This window comes from Bos indicus, chromosome 5 (genome assembly GCF_029378745.1).
Source record: "Bos indicus isolate NIAB-ARS_2022 breed Sahiwal x Tharparkar chromosome 5, NIAB-ARS_B.indTharparkar_mat_pri_1.0, whole genome shotgun sequence".
NCBI classification, from domain to species: domain Eukaryota; kingdom Metazoa; phylum Chordata; class Mammalia; order Artiodactyla; family Bovidae; genus Bos; species Bos indicus.
The window spans coordinates 47,683,751-47,705,820 of NC_091764.1; the positions used below are offsets into that span (position 1 = coordinate 47,683,751).

Below are 22,070 nucleotides of genomic sequence, written 5' to 3' on the forward strand. Positions count from 1 at the left end.
GCAATTATCCTCCAATCAAAAACAGAAAAGATCCAACAGTCTAATAAAAAATGGGCAAAGAACATTAACAGATATTTCACAGAAAAGGAAATAAATCTCTTTATATGTAAAAAGATTCATTCATCATAGAAAAAGAAATTTAAACTACACTGAAAAACCATATCCACTTAGCAGATCAGAAAAAACTGATAAAAGAATAAATGCTATATTGGCAAGAATATGGGGAACCAGGCACTCTTATATATGACTGGTGTTAAGTGTAAACTAGTATAGTTTCTACTGAAGGACAATTTGGTGGCATGGAACATGACCCTATAAATTTATTTATATGAAGTTTTCTTAGATATACTTTAACACATCAGATCAGATCAGATCAGTCGATCAGTCGTGTCTGACTCTTTGCTACCCCATGAATCGCAGCACGCCAGGCCTCCCTGTCCATCACCAACTTCTGGAGTTACAAAATAACAATATATAAAGTTTTCTCATTGTAGCACTATTTTAAGTAAAAGATTCAATTGAGTTCAGTTCAATTCAGTCGCTCAGTCATATCCGACTCTTTGCGACCCTGTGAATCGCAGCACGCCAGGCCTACCTGTCCATCACCAACTCCCAGAGTTCACTCAAACTCACGTCCATCGAGTCAGTAACGCCATCCAGCCATCTCATCCTCTGTCGTCCCCTCTTCCTCCTGCCCCCAATCCCTCCCAGCATCAGAGTCTTTTCCAATGAGTCAACCCTTCGCATGAGGTGGCCAAAGTACTGGAGTTTCAGCTTTAGCATCATTCCTTCCAAAGAAATCCCAGGGCTGTTCTCCTTCAGAATGGACTGGTTGGATCTCCTTGCAGTCCAAGGGACTCTCAAGAGTCTTCTCCAACATCACACTTCAAAAGCATCAATTCTTCGGCGCTCAGCTTTCTTCACAGTCCAACTCTCACATCCATACATGAACACTGGAAAAACCATAGCCTTGACTAGATGGACCTTTGTTGGCAAAGTAATGTCTCTGCTTTTGAACATGCTATCTAGGTTGGTCATAACTTTTCTTCCAAGGAGTAAGCATCTTTTAATTTCATGTAAAAGATTAGGAAAATCTAAAAATCCATTGATGGGAAAATGGTAAATTACATTATAACACAGGCACACAAAAGTGTACGTGAAAGTCGCTCAGTCATGTCTGAGTTTTTGCGACCCCACGGACTAAACAGTCCATGGAATTCTCCAGGACAGAATACTGGAGTGGGTAGCCTTTTCCTTCTCCAGGGGATCTTCCCAACCCAGGGATCAAACCTAGGTCTCCCGTATTGCAGGCGGATTCTTTACCAGATGAGCCACAAGGGAAGCCCCAAAATACTGGAGTGGGTAGCCTATCCCTTCTCCGGGGGATCTTCCCAACCCAGGAGTTAAACTGGAGTCTCCAGCATTGCAGGCGGATTTTTTACCAACTGAGCTATCAGGGAAGCCACAGCACACAATGGAATACTAAAATAAGCAAAGTGAACAATGTGTGTATGCTGTCTCTTGTGTGCGAAGAGGAAAGTAAGAAAACAAAATACACATATGCTTACAAATAAAATATTTCTGGAAAGACATATAGGAAACTGATAACACTGTTGCCTTTGGGAAAAGTGGCTGGGTGGCTGGATGAGAACATGGAAGAAAATCTCTTCTTGGCTTACTCTTCTGCCCTTTTGGAATTCTGGAGTGTCTGAATTTATTATTTATTCATAAGCAAAAAAATAAAGCTTAAATATAAAAACTTTCTTATTACAATTTTGGTTTTAGTTTTTTTGTTGACTAAATGATGTATTAAGTTTTTATGCTTAGCCTCTAACATTTTGATTTCTGATCTTGGGTATAAAAGGAGAACGATTTAGGATAATACCTCCCTCCCCCGAATTCACATATTGGTTTAGGAAACATCTGAAAAGAACATTTTCTATTTGTAAAGGGTGATGACTGAACTCTATAGGGTTAGGGGCCTTCGATGAAGCAGGCTGCACAGCTGCAGATATGAATATATATGAAAATGAAGTCATTTTAGTTTGTCTCCAAGGACTTTCAGGCTCATGAATGAATTCCCAGAAAATAATATGCACATCAAAAGCACTTGATTTCTTTGTCTAAACTCTCTTCCAGAAGAGGTTTATATTGATGAAACAGTTTCTTGACTGGAATGTCTCTTAAGAAAGAGGAGCAATGGTAAAATATATACAATTCTAATGTTCTAAGAATCATTTTACATTCAGTCATGTTAGCCACACATGATTTAATCCACTTCCTTGTGACAGTTTCTTGTTAAAATAGGCTCAAGTGAATTATGTAAATAGTATATTTTTAAATGTATTCCAAAGAATATACCAAAGCAGATGTCAAAAATTTACCCAGTGTTCTAACCTCCAACCCACATTTATTAAATGCCAACCATGCCAAGCTCTGTGCTGTAGAATCAAAGATGAACAGAGATGAAAACCAGGCACAAGGGGAGAAATTTCAAGCAATATACTCACAGTAGCAAAACTTCAAGCTCAGACAAAAACCTCTTCCATTGTTTCTTACATTGCATCTTTCCCCCCTAAATACAGAAAAACAAGGAAAAAAAATAAGGAAAGGATCTATTTCTGGTACTCTTAACCTAGGGTCTATGAAATCAGACACTTTTTGGTATAAATGCATATGAACGTTTTTCTGGGGAGAAAATCCTTAGCTTTCAAAAACCCATTAAAGCCAAAACAGATTTAGAACCGCTGCTTCTGAATTAAAAGTTTTTCATGAAATGTATCAGATTGCTGCATTTTATATTTAAACCTTTTCACTGTATTTTGTATACACTTACATAAATTCGAAAATATTTTATGTAGTCGAAGAAAATCTCATGACAGAAACTCCCCACTTGATCTCAAAGAATCCAGATTGTGATCCTACTTAGAAGTGATTTCAATAATTGGGCATTCATGACTTGGGTCACTTGGCTGTTGGTTTAAGTTTACCTTTGTATTAATTTTGAAAAAAATAGGTGCACTAGGAAAATGAAAAACTTAACTCTTTACTTCAAAAAAGCTTCAGAAGCTAGCCCAGTGCCTGACATATGGACAAATTAATGAATTCAATAATATTATCTGGAGGACTTCTTCTGTACCTGGTACTGTCTTTGATGGCTTCCTACATCTTACAGCGTTGCATGTCTCTGAATCTCAAATGCCTAACTTCTCCCATGAAAGGGTTAAAGTGTGTTCCAGTTACCATATGTAAATTGCTAGAAAGGGCAGAGTTTTTAGAGTTCTCTGTGCTTAGGAACAAAGGGAGAGAAAGCCAACAGGAATCCTGGAAGCTATTTTCTAAGTTAACCCAAGAAGTCAGAAGCAATAAACTCAGCCAACAAATCATTTTCAAGGACCACATTATGGGAATTTATATTTAAAAAAAACCACGGTACTGAGAACCAAGTGGACTGGGTCTCAGGCCCACCTCTATGCTATGCTATGCTATGCTAAGTCACTTCAGTCGTGTCTGACTCTGTGTGACCCCGTAGACAGCAGCCCCCCAGGCTCCGCCGTCCCTGGGATTCTCCAGGCAAGAACGCTGGAGTGGGTTGCCATTTCCTTCTCCAATGCAGGAAAGTGAAAAGTGAAAATGAAGTCGCTCAGTCGTGTCCGATTCTTATCGACCCCATGGACTGCAGCCTACCAGGCTCCTCCATCCATGGGATTTTCCAGGCAAGAGTACTGGAGTGGGGTGCCATTGCCTTCTCCACAGGCCCACCTCTAACACTCACTATTTGTGACTTATTGTCACTGAACCTCCCTGGGGTCCGCGTTTTCTTAGCCTGAAAATGTGAAGGGTCAGCTTTTGTGTTCATGCTACCCTACCAGTCTTGCTGCTTCAAAGTGTGTCCTGTGCAGGAGGAACACCAGCTTCTCCGGGAGCTGGTGGGAAATGCTGAGTCTCAGGTCACTACATGAACCCACTGAATCACAATCTGTGCTGTAAGATCCCAGGTGATTTGGATGAATCTAACACATCTAGTACATCGCCCAGCCTCAGGCCCTCTAAGAAAGGTTACTGAAGTTAAGGTCCCAACTGTTACAAAACTCCATTTCTTATTAAAAAAAAAAAAAAGGCTCTGTGACTAAAGCTTCATGAAATTATCTCATTTTTTTTCCTGATGTGTGTATAGGACTTTGCTCAACTTCTAGATCTTGGGTAACTTTGCTACCTTCTATCTTTTTACTAATAGTGAATTGCAACTAAATTCATAAAGACAGCATATGTGCTTCTTTCAATTCCCCTAACAAACATTTATTGAACAACTACTATAGGCCAGGCCCTGTAATAAGGCACTGAGATACAAACATACATAAGAGCTCTCTAAAGAAAACCATCCAGTCCGCTGGGAAAGGCAGATAAAGAAGATGATACTAAGAGATAGTGCTATTTTGCTGTGGCTACAAGGAGGGGCTTCCCCAGTGGCTCAGTGGTAAAGAATCTGCCTGCAATGCAGGAGTCGCAGGTTTGATCCCGGGGTCAAGAAGATTCCCTGCAGGAGGGCATGGCAACCCACTCCAGCATTCTTGCCTGGAGAACCCCATGGACAGGGAAGCCTGGCGGGCTACAGTACATGGGGTCACAAAGAGTCAGACACGACGGAAGTGACTTAGCACACACACAGCTGATATACATACAGCTGATTCACTCCGTTGTATAGCAGAAACTAACACAACATTGTAAAGCAATTATATTCCTTTTTAAAAAACAAAAAACCTTCCTGGTGATTCTAACATTAGACTGGAGAATACAGGTTTCAGCCCTATCCACTTCAGTTTACACGTCTGAAATACCCTCTGCCAGGTCTTTCCACCTCTAGTCTAATTCCTGCTGTCTTTCCTCCAATTTCCAGTTCATCATCCAACCTGTAATCAAAGTGATATTTCAAAACACAAATCTAGTCCTTTCACTCTCCTACTTAGAAAGCACCTATGGACTTGACCTCTTTCCAGTATCACCTGCTGCCACTACGTTCACACTAAACGCTCCCACACTAAATTCTGCTCTACCAGTCTGGTATTTGTGAAAAGACATATGCTCCCATGCATGCCCCCGTAGATCTTGGCACCTGCTATATCTTCCATCTTCCCTCCCTGCCTGGCAAAAGTCTCTTTGTCTTTCAAAATCAAGCTGAGAGGTCACTTTCTTGTATCCATTTTTCCATTTGATTACTGCAGACACATTTATTGAGTAGTTACTCTGTGCCGGGCACTCTTCGGGTGCTGGAGGCACCAGCCTCTCCTCTGGCTGTCTTCTATGTGCTCCCATGACCTTTAGGGCAAATCTCTGCTCAGGTACTTGTCACGCTACAACTTAATCTTTTCTTCACCTGTTTCCCCCACAAGACCGCGAACTCCTAGAGGATACAACTATGCTTTCCTGGCTGTTCTCGGCTGTGTTCCAACCTCCTGCTCTGATGGTTGCCTTGCTGCCCTTGAAGCCTCCTCTTTCCTGCTCTCCTGGACTGTAACTGAAGACAATTTAGTAGCACCAAATACCAGCCTATGGTTTAACCTGTGAAGCAGCCTGGAGAGGGCAGGAAAAACTGGAGCAGACCGACACAATCTGACCATCTTAAGCAAACTCCCAGTGGCCCTAAAAGGCTTCTCAGAAAAGTCTTTCTCAGGCCATACACCTGGGGAGGGGAAGGATTTAACTCCCACATTCCTGCAAGACAGGCATTCATTTCTTAGTCATTTCTCCAGTCACCTGAGGTCATATATCTTATTTCCATTTATGAAATTTTATTCTCCAGTACACCTCCTTTCAATGCTGATGAAAAATGACACATTTTAATATGAAATATGAGCAAATAAATGGAATCGATATCCTGTGATAGTAATTCTTTCCATACCTGTTTAAATAATTTAATGGCATATGTTCGGTTTTGGATTTCCACTCTGTATACCTCAAAAATTTCCCCTTCTCCGATTAAAAAGTCTTGGTGGAAATTTTTGGTTCCTTCTACGATGCTGTGAAAGCTGATGGAGGATTTTAGCAATATTCCTTAGGAAGGAAAGTAGGGAGAAGATAAGTTATCTTTCTGCTTTTTAAGAATCAGCCATCATTATAAAGAAACAAGACCTCCCTATTAGAAACAAATCAGAGTCCAGTGAAAAGTCAGTAGAGACATCCCAGGAGCCAACACCAAAGCCTATCGTGAGCTTTCTTGACTCTCATTTGGGTCTGGCTCCCACCATCCCACAGAGCAAATAGCTTCTTAGATACTCAAACAATAACACTGTGATTCTATCACCTTTCCAAAGAGATTAGCCAGACAACTTAGTTGGGGTAATTTTCCTAAGGTTATTTCCTTGTCATTAGATCAACAGATTACTGGTGACCCATGATGAACCCCAAACTAGTAAAAAAAAAAAAAAATATATATATATATATATTGAAGTTGAAATCTTACTATGACTAAATAATATTCGCTAAGCATGACTGGTAGAAATATTTCTCATGAGCCAAATCCAACTTACTTCCCCAGAGTAAATTGGGAAGATGCTTCAGCTCTTTAAGAAAATCATCTCAAGCAGAGAATGGGAGGAAACATTTCAGAGGTAACCAAATGCAAATTCAAAGGGAAAAGCCTAAATAAATCCTGCAGAGACCAATTCTGGCTATACTTAACACATTTCCTGTTTCATTTGGACCTTTTTGCAAAATCTTAAAAGACCATGGGTGGTTCAGATGAATCTGCCTGCAATGCAGGAGACCCAGGTTTGACCCCTGGGGGAGCCCCTGGAGAAGGGAATGTCATCTCACTCCCATATTCCTGCCTGGAAAATTCCACCAACAGAGGACCCTAACAGGCTACTGGACCATGGGGTGGCAAGTAGTTGGATACAACTGAGCAACTAACACTTTCACTTTCAAAAGACCATAACCTTATCTAACTTTTTAAATTCTCTTTTGAACCAAAGAAGCATCAGATCTGGTGGCGAAGATTAGGCAAAGCAGCCTTAAACAGCCACTAAAGTTTATCAGGCTGATTTCCAGATAGAAGGAAACTATTCTCTCAGCTGATAGAATACGAAAGTTGATGTGGCAAATAATTGTTTTTCATAGTGACCACCAGCACCGCTTTACAATAACTGCTAAATATTTCTCTACAAGTGCAATGAAAATTTCTGAAAGTATACAAAACTCAACATAATTTTTAAATGTCTTCCTATGACACATAAAAATAGCAAATGTCATGAAATTATAAGTGAGACCACAATTATGCTCTTTATTGGACAATGAACTTGTAAAATAATAGCAACATATCATCCATCAGAACAATGGATTAGTCAAAATTGAGACTATTTTGATATCTATGAAAAATTTATCCTGAACCTGCATATTAATGGTTACCATGTTTATTGGATATGTCTAAATGTCACTTAAAGGAATTCATGAATTCACTTAAAGGAAAGCATGATTTAAAGGAAAGTTGGTTTGTTTGTTTTTTTTACCTTTTTCATTACGTTCAGGAATAAGAACATTATCCACTGTGACATTGGCTGTTTCCTAAAAGAAGAAATACATATTAAAGTAATTCAATTTCATAAGTCTAGAAAGAACAGAACCTCAACAGAAATCCAAAGCTACCCCTGGGACTATACAGTGCAAGAAAGTGGAATATAATTTAGAAGAAAGCTAGTAGAATGCACAGTTATTTTATTTTATTCAACAGTATTCACTGCCATATATATTTAAGGCTTCCACACCAACGCAGGCTTCCACACCAATGCAGGACTCCACACTAATGCTAAAAAATCAAGTATCAATGTCACAGTCAGTTATAGTCAATTTTAAATGACTTCTAGTCCTATAAAACTGATTATCTCTAATTTGCTTTAATAAAAACTAACAATAACATGCAAAATGTCAACTAGAACAGGAAAACTAAAAATTGAGTTAAGACAAATACATAACTCACAGTACTCTTAAATGTTCTATGACTCATCTCTGACAGATCACTGAGAGGAGAAAGCCCTCAACTCTTCAAACAGTTACCAAAAAATGGCAATCCACTCCAGTATTCTGGAGAATCCCATGGACAGAGGAGTCGGGCGGGCTACAGTCCCTGGGGTTGCAAAGAGTCAGACATGACTGGGTGACTAACACACAATCTCCTGAATTCCCAAATAAGTGAAGAAGAATGAGAACGAAAGCTTTCCTGGCTTTAAAAAAGTAGCTGCAAATAACAGCATTTTTCTGCCTCATAACTTCACTCCTTACACTCGATTATAGATGCAACAGAGTTCAAGGGTCATTATCTACGCACACACATTCTACCTTTTGTAACATGTTTGGAAATTCTTTCTCCCGATGACTCTGCTCTATAGGATTCAAGGTTGCTCCTGAAAGAGAAATGAGGGAAGTTAGGTATAATAACTGTTACGTTCTTAACAAACACTTCTTTTTTCTTTATTACATTGTGAAATAAATACCTTGCTAGTAAGGTTCATTTCTAAAGCTCAGTTTCATTCCCATTGAATGGTTACAAATGTCCATACGTGAAAGAGCTTTCTAATGATCAAATATAAAAACATACTTTTGTTCACTTAGAACATAAGCACCTATCTTTTTGTTTGTATTTTTTATTTTTTTTAACAAAAAACATGTGGCATGCAGGATCTTAGTTCCCTGACCAGGGATGGAACCCATGCCCCCTTGCAATAGAAGTGTGGAGTCTCAACACTGGACTGCCAGGGAAGTCCATCAGCACCTATCTTAAATTATTCTTCAGTTCAGTTCAGTTGCTCACTTGTGTCTGACTCTTTGTGACCACATGAATCACAGCATGCAAGGCCTCCCTGTCCATCACCAACTCCCGGAGTTCACTCAGACTCATGTCCATCGAGTCAGTGATGCTATCCAGCCATCTCATCCTCTGTCGTCCCCTTCTCCTCCTGCCCCCAATCCCTCCCAGCATCAGAGTCTTTTCCAATGAGTCAACTCTTCGCATCAGGTGGCCAAAGTATTGGAGTTTCAGCTTTAGCATCATTCCTTCCAAAGAAATCCCAGGGCTGATCTCCTTCAGAATGGACTGGTTGGATCTCCTTGCAGTCCATGGGACTCTCAAAAGTCTTCTCCAACACCACAGTTCAAAAGTTCAAAGTTCAAAAGCTCAGAAGAGAGTTCAGCTTTCTTCACAGTCCAACTCTCACATCCATACATGACCACTGGAAAAACCATAGCCTTGACTAGACGGACCTTTGTTGGCAAAGTAATGTCTCTGATTTTGAACATGCTATCTAGGTTGGTCATAACTTTCCTTCCAAGGACTAAGCATATTTTAATTTCATGGCTGCAGTCACCATCTGCAGTGATTTTGGAGCCCAGAAAAATAAAGTCAGCCACGGTTTCCACTGTTTCCCCATCTATTTGCCATGAAGTGATGGGACTGGATGCCATGATCTTCGTTTTCTGAATGTTGAGCTTTAAGCCAACTTTTTCACTCTCCACTTTCACTTTCATCAAGAGGCTTTTCAGTTCCTCTTCACTTTCTGCCATAAGCATGGTGTCATCTGCATATCTGAGGTTATTGATATTTCTCCTGGCAATCTTGATTCCAGCTTGTGTTTCTTCCAGTCCAGCGTTTCTCATGACGTACTCTGCATAGAAGTTAAATAAGCAGGGTGACAATATACAGCCTTGACGTACTCCTTTTCCTATTTGGAACCAGTCTGTTGTTTCATGTCCAGTTCTAACTGTTGCTTCCTGACCTGCATACAGGTTTCTCAAGAGGCAGGTCAGGTGGTCTGGTATTCCCATCTCTTTCAGAATTTTCCACAGTTTATTGTGATCCACACAGTCAAAGGCTTTGGCATAGTCAATAAAGCAGAAATAGATGTTTTTCTGGAACTGTCTTGCTTCTTCCATGATCCAGCAGATGTTGGCAATTTGATCTCTGGTTCCTCTGCCTTTTCTAAAACCAGCTTGAACATCTGGAAGTTCACAGTTCACGTATTGCTGAAGCCTGGCTTGGAGAATCTTGAGCATTACTTTACTAGCGTGTGCTGCTGCTGCTGCTGCTAAGTTGCTTCAGTCGTGTCCGACTCTGTGCGACCCCAGAGACGGCAGCCCACCAGGCTCCCCCATCCCTGGGATTCTCCAGGCAAGAACACTGGAGTGGCTTGCCATTTCCTTCTCCAATGCATGAAAGTGAAAAGTGAAAGTGAAGTCGCTCAGAGATGAGTGCAATTCTGCAGTAGTTTGAGCATCCTTTGGCATTGCCTTTCTTTGGGATTGGAATGAAAACTGACCTTTTCCAGTTCTGTGGCCACTGCTGAGTTTTCCAAATTTGCTGGCGTATTGAGTGCAGCACTTTCACAGCATCATCTTTCAGGATTTCAAATAGCTCAACTGGAAATCCGTCACCTCCACTAGCTTTGCTCGTAGTGATGCTTTCTAAGGCCCACTTGACTTCACATTCCAGGATGTCTGGCTTTAGGTGAGTGATCACACCATTGTGATTATCTTGGTCGTGAAGATCTTTTTTGTACAGTTCTTCTGTGTATTCTTGCCACCTCTTCTTAATATCTTCTGCTTCTGTTAGGTCCATACCCTTTCTGTCCTTTACTGAGCCCATCTTTGCATGAAATGTTCCCTTGGTATCTCTAATTTTCTTGAAGAGATCTCTAGTCTTTCCAATTCTGTTGTTTTCCTCTATTTCTTTGCATTGATTGCTGAGGAAGGCTTTCCTATCTCTTCTTGCTATTCTTTGGAATTCTGCATTCAGATGCTTATATCTTTCCTTTTCTCCTTTGCTTTTCATTTCTCTTATTTTCACACCTATTTGTAAGGCCTCCCCAGACAGCCATTTTGCTTTTTTGCATTTCTTTTCCATGGGGATGGTCTTGATCCCTGTCTCCTGTACAATGTCACGCACCTCAGTCCATAGTTCATCAGGCACTCTATCAGATCTAGTCCCTTAAATCTATTTCTCACTATATTTCTCACTATATTCTTACTGTATAATCATAAGGGATTTGATTTAGGTCATACCTGAATGGTCTAGTGGTTTTTCCTACTTTCTTCAATTTAAGTCTGAATTTCTCAATAAGGAGTTCATGATCTGAGCCACAGTCAGCTCCTGGTGTTGTTTTTGTTGACTGTATAGAGCTTCTCCATCTTTGACTGCAAAGAACATAATCAGTCTGATTTTGGTGTTGACCATATGGTGACGTCCATGTGTAGAGTCTTCTCTTGTGTTGTTGGAAGAGGGTGTTTGCTATGACCAGAGTGTTCTCTTGGCAAAACTCTATTAGTCTTTGTCCTGCTTCATTCCATATTCCAAGGCCAAATTTGCCTGTTACTCCATGCGTTTCTTGGCTTCCTACTTTTGCATTCCAGTCCCCTATAATGAAAAGGACATCTTTTGGGGGTGTTAGTTCTAAAAGGTCTCATAGGTCTTCATAAAACCATTCAACCTCAGTTTCTTTAGCCTTACTGGTTGGGGCATAGACTTGGATTACTGTGATACTGAATGGTGTGCCTTGGAAATGAACAGAGATCATTCTTTCGTTTTTGAGATTGCATCTAAGTACTGCATTTCGGACTCTTTTGTTGACCATGATGGCTACTCCATTTCTTCTGAGGGATTCCTGCCTGCAGTAGTAGATATAATGTTCATCTGAGTTAAATTCACCCATCACCTTGCTGGTGATAGAAGCAAGGTCCAATGCTGTAAACAGCAATATTGCATAGGAACCTGGAATGTCAGGTCCATGAGTCAAGGCAAACTGGAAGTGGTCAAACAAGAGATGGCAAGAGTGAACGTCGACATTCTAGGAATCAGCAAACTAAAACTATTCTTAGATAACATCAAAAATACTAAAGTATGAAGGTGAGAATTGACAAGAAGAAAGCAACACTGTTATCAGTTTTCTGCACATATATTTAAAACTTTTACAATTATGGGATTATATCCCTCTGGCTTAGTTTACTTGTTATCCTATCTTGCACCATAAGGTATTAGAGGGGTGTGTGTGTGGGTATGTGTGTGTGAGAGAGAGACCAACCACAAACGCCCACACTCTCCCCAGCTGGACTATTACTTCTGTCTGTTATGGTTCTGCCTGAACTAAGGAAGTCTGTGGTGGCTTCCTACAAAAAATTTAAGCTGCAGTTACTTTGCAGTTACTTCTGATGTTTTGATTCAGACTTTAGAAAAGTTTTATTTCATTTTCTAGTTTTAGATTGTATTCTAGTGTTTCTTAGATTGTTTTGCTTAGAAGACTAGCAACAAACACAATAACAAACCTTGAACAAAACTACAAACCAATTAGATCAAACAGACTTTTATAGAACATCCCATCCAAAACACAATATACTCATACTTTGCAATTGTACACTGAACATTCTTCAGAACAGATCATGTGTTAGGCAGTAAAATGAGCCTTAATAAACTTGGAAGGATGAAATCATACAAAGTATATTCTCTGACCACCTGGAATTAAAGTAGAAATCAATAACAAAAGGAAGTTTTTGAAATTGACTAACACATGAACGTTAAACACCAAATTCATAAATAATGAATGAGTCAAGAAGTCACAAGGGAAACTAGAAAAAACTTTATGATAAATGAAAACAAAAACACAACATGCCAAGATTTATGGCATGCAGCAAAAGCAGTGCTTAAAGGGAAATTTTTTTGCTGTTAATGCTCTCCTTTAAAAAGAGGAAAGATACCAAATAAATAGCCTAAACTTTTGCATTGGGGAATAAAAAAGAAGAGAAAACTAAACCAAAGGAAGCAAAAAGAAGGAAGAATTAAGATTGGAGTGGAAATAAATGAAACAGAAGAACAGAATAGAAAAACAAAAGAGAAAAATCAATGAAATCAAAGTTGGTTCTTTGAAAATATAAACACAGTTGACAATCCCTTAGTTAGACTGACCAAAAGAGAAAAAAAGAAGACTCAAATTATCATAATTAAGAACAAAAGACATAACTACTGACCTTACAGAAATAAAATGAATTATAAGGGAATACTGTAAACAACTATTTGTCCAAAAACTAGATAAATGATATGGACAGATTCCTAGAAAGACACAGACTACCAAAACTAAGTCAAAAAGAAATAAGCAATCTGAATGGATCTGTAACAAGGGAAGAAATTTAACTAATATTTTAACACTTCTCATAAGGAAAAGCCCAGGTCCAAATGGCTTCACAAGTGAACTCTACCAAGCATTTAAAGAAGACTTAAGACCAGTTCTTCACCAATTTTTCCAAAACAGAAGAGGAGGAAACAATTCCCAAATCTCTTTGAGGCTAATATTATTCTTATATCAATGCCACACAAAACAGCACAAGAAAACTATAGACCAATAACCCTTATAAATGTAGATGCAAAAGTGCTCACCAAAATATTAGCAAATTAAATCCAGAAACAAGAAAGATGAGATACTATGACCAAGTGGGATTCATCCCAGGAATCCAGGGTTAGCTTAATATTTGAAAACCAATCAATGTAACACACATTAGTAAAATGAACAAAATTCATAAAATTCAATAAGCTATCATGATAAAACTCTAGGGAGAAAAAAAATTCCTTAATTTGATAATGGGCATCTGTGAAAAACCTGCAGTGAACATCATACATAATAGTGAAAGAAAATGTTTTTCCCTTAGATCAGGAACAAGAAAGAAGGTCTAGTCTTACCACTTTTATTCAATGTTATACTAAAGGCTTCTGGCAGGACAATTAGGCAAGAAAAATAAACAACAAACATTCTGAGAAAGGTATTGCTGTATAGAATAAAATTTGAAGTTTTCAGGTTGCAAGGAGACTAAAAGCTATTATCCTGTTGTTGCATATAAATAGACAAGGCTTCATTGTTGGATAAAATGGAAGATTCAAAATGGCTCTCCTAAGAAGCCAGCAGAAAGCTGCGGATTTCATGTCCAAACTAAAAGACCGGGCTTCGCTGGTGGCTCAGAGGTAGAGTCCGCCTGCCAATGCAGGGGATACTGGTTCCATCTCTGGTCCAGAAAGATCCCACTAAGCCTGTGTACCACAATCACTAGTCCTATGTGCTGAAACCCACGTGCCTAGAGTCCATGCTCCACAACAGGGGAAGCCATTGCAGTGAGAAGCCTGTGCACAGCAACTAGAGTAGCCCCCGCTCAACTAGAGAAAAGCCCGCATAGCAACCAAGACCCAGCACAACCATAAAAAAATAAACAGAATTATAAAAAGGAAAATTAAAAGACAACCACTGACCATTGAGATTTACATGCACAATGTGATATGTAAGGACATATGCATGCATGCTAAGTCACTTCAGTCATGTCTGACTCTTTGGGACCCTATGGACTGTAGCCCGCCAGGCTCCTCTGTCCATGGGATTCTCCAGGTAAGAATACTAGAGTGGTTCGTCATGTCCTCCTCCAGGGAATCTTCCTGACCCAGGGATCGAACACACATCTCTTGTGTCTCCCGCACTGCAGTGGATTCTTTACCGCTGAGCCACAGGGGAAGCCTATGTAAGGATATGCATGCCAGAAATATAATGACAGCAAGTAAAAATTCTAGTTTCTTGAACAACTTGGTTATGCCCTGAGATCTGAGGGCATGTTTCCTGGATGTGAAGACACCACCTAGGGGCAGCCACCTGAATTGCAGGAAAAATGCCTGGGAAGAAATACAAGGCCTTTCTCTGTAACACAGTCAAGTCCTCTACATATGAGCCTTCAAACTGAGAACTTTCAAAGATGCAAACGTGTTCCCTCAATGTCAGGTGTTAATTGCAGCTTGCCGTCCATTTCCTGTTGCTAACAATCCTTCAGCTCTACCATCTCCTACCTCCTCTCTCTCTTCCAGTCAGTGACTCTTCTTGCCTGTTCACTCACTGCCAGGCCCTGAATGCCAGCTGCTGTACTAGACCACTGTACCTTTCAAGGTCCTGTACTATAAGATTAAACATACTTTATTTTTTGTGTTTGTTTGCTTTTTATGTTTTATTTGTGTGAAAAGTATTATAAACCTATTAAGTACAATACTTTTTAGCTGATAGTGTGAGTTGGGTACCTAGGCCAACTTTATTGGACTTACAAACAAATTGGATTTACAAATGCACTCTGGGAATGGAAGAAACTCTTTGGTATGTAGGGGATTTACTACTCAAAAGAACTTCCAAATCTAGAAAGTGATCTCTGGAGATTGGAATATGACATGCCACAAAACCCTCTAACATGAAAATCACTCCCCCAAATGAAACAATTTTAAGGAAAAGTAGACAAAAATAGATTATTTGGATAATTGATAACTCTGTTCATGGTAACAAGAAAGAAAGACTAACTTTTTAGTCTTTCAGTTAGGAGCTCCAACTCCTGACTCAGTGAGTTGATGTCATAGGAAACACAAGTGTAGCAAATTACACTGAAATGTTTCCAATGTGGGACTTTCCTGGTAATCCAGTAGTTACAAATCCACTTTCCAGTGCAGGAGACTTGGATTCAATCCCTGGTCAAGGCACTGAGACCCCATATGCCCAGGGGGTAACTAAGCCCACGTGTTGCAATTACAGAGTCCACATGCCTCGACCAAGACCTGATATGGCCAAAAATAAATGTTTCCAAGGAGTCATCACCTGGCTGCTTTTAATAAGCTATATAATTAATGTTTATAAGATTAAAATTCAAAGCATTTACTCAATAAATTCCAACTAAATAATGCTATTTTCCCTAGCAAAGGATTCAGAACAAAACACTCCTTTTCACGTCAAATTTATCTATCTTCTGGTATTAGGGCAGTATATTGTCTTTCCACCAATCAACTAATCCCACATTTTAAAAAACGAAGGGATTTCCCTGGTGGCACAGTGGATGGGAGTCCACCCGCCAGTGCAGGGAACACAGGTCTGACCCCTGGTCTGGGGGGATCCCACATGCCTTGGAGAAACCGGGCCCATGCACCACAAGCACTGAGCCCATGCTCTAGCGCCCACAAGTCACAACTACTGAGTCCACATGCTGCAACTCCTGACGCTTGTGCACTTAGAGCCTGTGCAAGAGGCCGTACAAAAGAAGCCACCAAAACGAGAAGCCCGTGAGCCAAAACCAGAGAGCAGCCCCTGTTCACTGCAACTAGAGACAGCCCGAATACAGCAACAGAGATCCAGCACAGCCAAAACTAAATAAACAAAAGGAAGGGAGGAATCAAAAAAATACTCAGGAAAAAAAAAATGAAATTTTGCATGTGCCACAGCCTTGGAGTCAAACCAAAGATGTGGAATTTTTGTCCACATAATTCCCCATTGCATAAACAAACAACATGGAGCGTGACAAGATGCTCTGCAATCAATTCCAGAAAACCGAAGTATAAAATATACTGAAGTATAAAATATATTGGTGTGAGTCTATACTGTGAACAACCAGTTGCATGGGTGGTGAAGGTGGCTGGACAAGGCTCAAATAATGAAAAAGCATTACTTTACAGCTCCCAGAGACTCAATGGCACTTTACTAGATCAGTCAGTGGCATAGTGAAGCATTCTGCTGTATAAAACTCAGTGAAGAAATAGTGTGCAACAGACACAATGTATTAGCCAAGTTATATATATATCACTAATAGGATAATATCATGCTAGAAACCTATGGGAACTGTCTAATACCTGCTGCTGCTGCTGCTAAGTCGCTTCAGTCATGTCCGACTCTGGGTGACCCCATAGACTGCAGCCCACCAGGCTACCCCGTCCCTGGGATTCTCCAGGCAAGAACACTGGAGTGGGCTGCCATTTCCTTCTCCAATGCACGAAAGTGAAAAGTGAAAGTGAAGTCACTCAGTCGTGTCCGACTCCTAGTGACCCCATGGACTGCAGCCTATCAGGCTCCTCCGTTCATGGGATTTTCCAGGCAAGAGTACTGGAGTGGGGTGCCACTGCCTTCTCCAGTCTAATACCTAGTTCATGTGAAAACCCTACAAAATAAAAGTCACTCTGAAGCTACAGTTTTCTGGTACAAATCTCTCAGGATTTCTTCTCATGTGTGTAAAGCTTCTTTAAGTGATGAGACAGTGGCTTGCCTGGACTAAATATATTATCAAACAGCATGTGTGCAAATACACAGAACTACAAATATGCCTAGATGAAAGATTCAAAGAATAAGGCTGCTGATCTAAAGGACTTTCCCACCTAAGAGTCCTGCGTCCATAACCTAAGACCTAAGATAACTCAAGATCATTCTTGTCAATATCAATGAATCCAAAGTGGAATAAACAGAACAAGGTACATTAGGAGATTATTTTATTTACAAAGACTGTACATGCTTTACTTTCCAGGTAACTCTAAATGTAAGGAATGACACAGCGTCAGAAACAGAAGACAAAGAGAGGGAAGAAGCAGGACATGGTGAAATAGATGTAAACAGGTAAAGCAAAGTTAGAAGCCATGGCATAAACTCAACAGTGACGATAACAGAGAAATTCCAGGGTTATTCTGGAGGTTATCATTTGCACCAAAATACACAGATGGTTGCTGTTGTTTAGCTGCTAAGTCATGTCCAACTTTTTGCGACCCCATGGACTGTAGCCCACCAGGCTCCTCTGCCCATGGGATTCTCCAGGCAAGACTACTAGAGTGGGTTGCCATTTCCTCCTCCAGGAAAGCTTCCCGACCCAGGGATCAAACCCATGTGTCCTGCATTGGCAGGAGAATTCTTTATCACTGAGCCACCAAGAAAGCCCTAAAATACACAGGGGAAATTCAATTATTTTTAATTTGTTATTATAGGGTAAAATAAATTACAGCATTATTTTCATTTTACTCATATTGTGGTTCTGATCATGTTTATGACTCAGTTCCAGATTCTTGGAAAGAGAGCTGATTCTCTTAACTAAGTAAGAACATTTTAAGAAGTATAACTTGTAAATAAATTTTAAAAAGCAACTATAAAGTGGTGGAAAGGAATCTGTTGTATAAGTTAGGCAATAAGAAAAGAAAGTGTCACAAAAATATGAAGCTGCAAACTCCCCTTCAGGTAAAAGCCGTAGGTAAGTAATCACTGACATACAACATGACTAGTCAATGTCTTGGATAAAATACAATATTTACAAGTTACGATTTATATAAAATGAATCAAGAGCAATATCATTTGAATAAATGCTTACCATAATTTGCAATTAAATGGATAGCTCGATGATGCCCCATCTCCTGGAGGATCTGTAAAAGGTCACCGATGGTCTTGTTTTTCTGAGCCCAGGACCAAAGCAATTCTCTTGTTCCACTTTTACCTTGGTCTACATATTTTTCAATGTGACGAACATCCAGCCAGCTGCTTGAAAGCCGCTCCGCTGTGGAAATTGTAATAGGAAGAACCAAAGAATAATTTACTTTCATTGGTATGTTTTATTACCTTTTATTTACATTTATGTTTTGAACTAATTTTAGCACGTACTCCTTTAACTTCCCCTAATGTTAAGACCTTACATAACCACAGTCAGACCCAGTGGTTACTAAGCTGCAAGTGCAAGTGAAAAGTCACTCAATCATGTCCAGTTCTTTGCGACCCCATGGACTATACAGTCCATGGAATTCTCCAGGCCAGAATACTGGAGTGGGTAGCCTTTCCCTTCTCCAGGGGATCGTCCCAACCCAGGGATCGATCCCAGGTCTTGTGCATTGCAGCAGATTCTTTACCAGCTGAGCCACAAGGGAAGCCTAAGCTGCAAACCTCATTCTATTTTCACCCATTTTTTTATTGATGTGTTTTTTCTGTTCTAAGATCCTATCCAGTTTCTCACATTTCAATTACTCGTTATTTCTCCCTGGCTTCCCTGGTGGCTCAGAGGTTAAAGCGTCTGCCTCCAATGGGGGAGACCCGGGTTTGATCCCTGGGTAGGGAAGATCCCCGGGGGAAGGAAATGGTAACCCACTCCAGTACTCTTGCCTGGAGAATCCCATGGACGGAGGAGCCTGGTAGGCTACAGTCCATGGGGTCACAAAGAGTCGGACATGACTGAGTGACTTCACTTCACTTCACTTCTCCTTAACTTCCACTAATCTGATGTTCCTCAATCTTTCCTTGTTTTTCAGACAGTGAAATCCTTGTATCCTTCTCTGTGCATAATATCAAGAGGTTCGTGATGCCCATGTCTTATTACTGCCTATATTAATCTTGATCCCCTGGCTAAGGTAGTGTCTGCAGGTTTCTCCACTATAAAATTATTATTAATTATTTTAAACTAATAACTATGTTGGGGGAGATACTGGAGACTATGGAAATATCTTGCTTCTCAGATTTTGCCTACAAATATTTGCAACTACAGTGGTTCTTATTAATCATAATCATTACTGCAGGATTTGCTTAATGGTCTTCTTCTATTTCACTCTTTTCCATCTATGTTCATTAACTGGTAATTCTGTAAGACAGTGTTGTTTCTTCTTCTCCATTTGTTTAGGTAATTAATTTATCAATGTGGCCTCATGAATATTTATTTTATTCTACAAGTTAAAATCCAATACTATCATTATTTATTTTGCTGCTACAATTGCTCCAGCTTTGTCCATTCAGTTTGGCTTCTGTATTCTTCTGACAAGCCCTGTCATTTTTGGAACAGTTCCTTATTTTCTGGCTATACAAGTTGCTCCAGGTTCATTCTGCATTTTTTCTCCTCGTCTTCAATATAATTACTTTTCCCAAGAGTCCCGGTTCCTTTTCTTGAATAATGGTGCTTAGAAAGCAAGAACTAGATGCTAGAGGTATTCCCTGTTGCTAGGAAAGTTATGACCAACCTAGACAGCATATTAAAAAGCAGAGACATTACTTTGTCAACAAAGGTCCGTCTAGTCAGGGCTATGGTTTTTCCAGTGGTCATGTATGGATGTGAGAGTTGGACTCTAAAGAAAGTTGAGTGCCGAAGAATTGATGGTTTTGAACTGTGGTGTTGGAGAAGACTCTTGAGAGTCCTTTGGACTGCAAGGGGATCCAACCAGTCCATCCTAAAGGAGATCAGTCCTGGGTGTTCATTGGAAGGACTGATGTTGAAGCTGAAACTCCAATACTTTGGCCACCTGATGCAAAGAGCTGACTCATTGGAAAAGACCCTGATGCTGGGAAAGATTGAGGGCAGGAGGAGAAAGGGGACGACAGAGGATAAGATGGCTGGATGGCATCACCGACTCAATGGACATGGGTTTGGGTGGAATCCAGGAGTTGGTGATGGACAGGGAGGCCTGGCATGCCGCAGTTCATGGGGTCGCAAAGAGTCAGACACGACTGAGTGACTGAACTGAACTGAACTGAGGTCCTCCAAGCAGACAGAGCTGGGAAACACATACATGTAGGTTCTCTCACCCATACATCTGTATTTTTCTATAGGTACACGTATGAAAAGCCACGATTTTCTACTGATTCCCTTGATCCAACTCAGTACCATATGGCACATTTTAGTCCTGTCTCATGTATAGTTTCATTCTCACACAGTGAGAAACTGCTCTCATTATCTACAATATATTTACTGTTTGTTTCCTTCTACCATGTATATGAAGTACTTTCAGAATGGCTAACCCAAATCCCTGTGAGGAACAGACTAGCTAACCAAATTACAGCATTTGTGTACACTTGTTTTTGTCCTCAGCCTGAGTATTCTGGGAAGAGCTTGTTTTCCAAGGTTACTTAGGTTAGTTCTTTTCTTTCTCATTTTCTTCAGTGTGGTCACTGATAATATATTACTAGTTCGGTTCATTTGTTGAAACTTTTATGAAATGCTGTTTTAAATTTTTATTCTAGATTGTCTTGCTGAACATGTTTGAACAATTAAAAGTTATCTGGGTAGGGTCTGAGTAGGGTCAGGGAAATATGTTCTGCTGGATAATAGGATTTAAATTACTCTAAAACAGTCTCTATGACTTTTTTAGGGTCCCCTATAAATATCTTAAATGAAAGTATATGATTTAAAAAAAAAAGTTTTATTAGAGTATAGTTGATTTAGTATGACTTTTTATGGCACTGTGAGATAAGAGGATTCTTTGAGTAAAAAATTATACAACCTTTCCACATAAATTCCAAATTTTAAAGTGTATTTTAAGGCAAAGGAGTGGGGAAATCAAGCAAATTACAGATGGAAAGGTAGCTTTCTCATCCCTGGGACGGTACTCACAGGTTAGTCCAACCATCTTGAGTACTAAAATGAATGATGTGTTTTAGGGCCAGTGATGGTAATAGCAGCAACCCTTCATACCTTTATCCTCCAGAGAGTCTTAAAACTCCAGGAAGTCAGATACAGGTCTATAGGTCAAAATCCAGCTGCCACCTGAAAGTCGTCATGGGGAACCCCAACACCTCACCATGACTGGCTGTGGGAATCAGCCCCCTCTCCCTCTGACACACACAAATTTGGAAGCTGCCCTCCAGTAGTAACAGAGGCAACCTCACTTAAGGACTCACTTAGCCACCAAAGACGTTCTCCAAAGGCTAATGTCCTTTTAAAAGGTGAACAGGCTCTCAGCTCTGACCAGAGCAATAAGCCTAAGGTGACTATCTTTTTGTTCAGTCTGCTTCAGACTCCACAGGTTTTAACATTTTCTTAAGGAACTATGGGGTCGCAAAGAGTTGGACACGACTGAGCGACTGAAATGAACCGACTGAGCACCAGTTACAGTATTTGAATCAAGACATCAGAAAGGTAAATATCTTCTGTTTACTATGGCATCCCTCCCCCCATGTTTTCAGTCTGACACGGGTTTGCAGGACTATTAATTTCCTTCAGTTTTATGTTTCTGCTGAGATTATAAGTAAATCCTGAAAGTTGAAAGAGATCACAATATGATACCACTGTGCTGTGCTAAGTCACTTCAGTTGTGTCTGACTCCTTGGGACCCCATGGACTGTAGCCCACCAGGCTTTTCTGTCCACGAGATTCTCCAGGCAAGAATACTAGAGTGGGTTGCCACCTGCTCCTCCAGGGGATCCTCCTGACCCAGCGTCTCTTATGCCTCCTGCGCTGGCAGGCGGGTTTGTTACCACTAGTGCCACGTGGGAAGCCCTAAATGATACCACTGCTATCCCTCTTCCTGAGAAAACAAA

The 22,070-nt window shown here is 40.2% G+C and overlaps 1 protein-coding gene across 1 annotated transcript in view; it reads right to left on the reverse strand.

Moving 5' to 3' along the window:
- Nucleotides 1-22,070, reverse strand: part of IRAK3 (interleukin 1 receptor associated kinase 3) — a 66,523-nt gene that overhangs the window by 30,586 nt on the left and 13,867 nt on the right. Inside the window, exons 2-6 of the mRNA XM_070789356.1 lie at nucleotides 18,154-18,336; nucleotides 8,332-8,396; nucleotides 7,506-7,560; nucleotides 5,900-6,051; nucleotides 2,511-2,575 (exon numbers count right to left, since the gene is read on the reverse strand). Of these exons, the coding sequence (XP_070645457.1) occupies nucleotides 2,511-2,575; nucleotides 5,900-6,051; nucleotides 7,506-7,560; nucleotides 8,332-8,396; nucleotides 18,154-18,336 (520 nt within the window). The remainder of the gene's footprint in view (nucleotides 1-2,510; nucleotides 2,576-5,899; nucleotides 6,052-7,505; nucleotides 7,561-8,331; nucleotides 8,397-18,153; nucleotides 18,337-22,070) is intronic.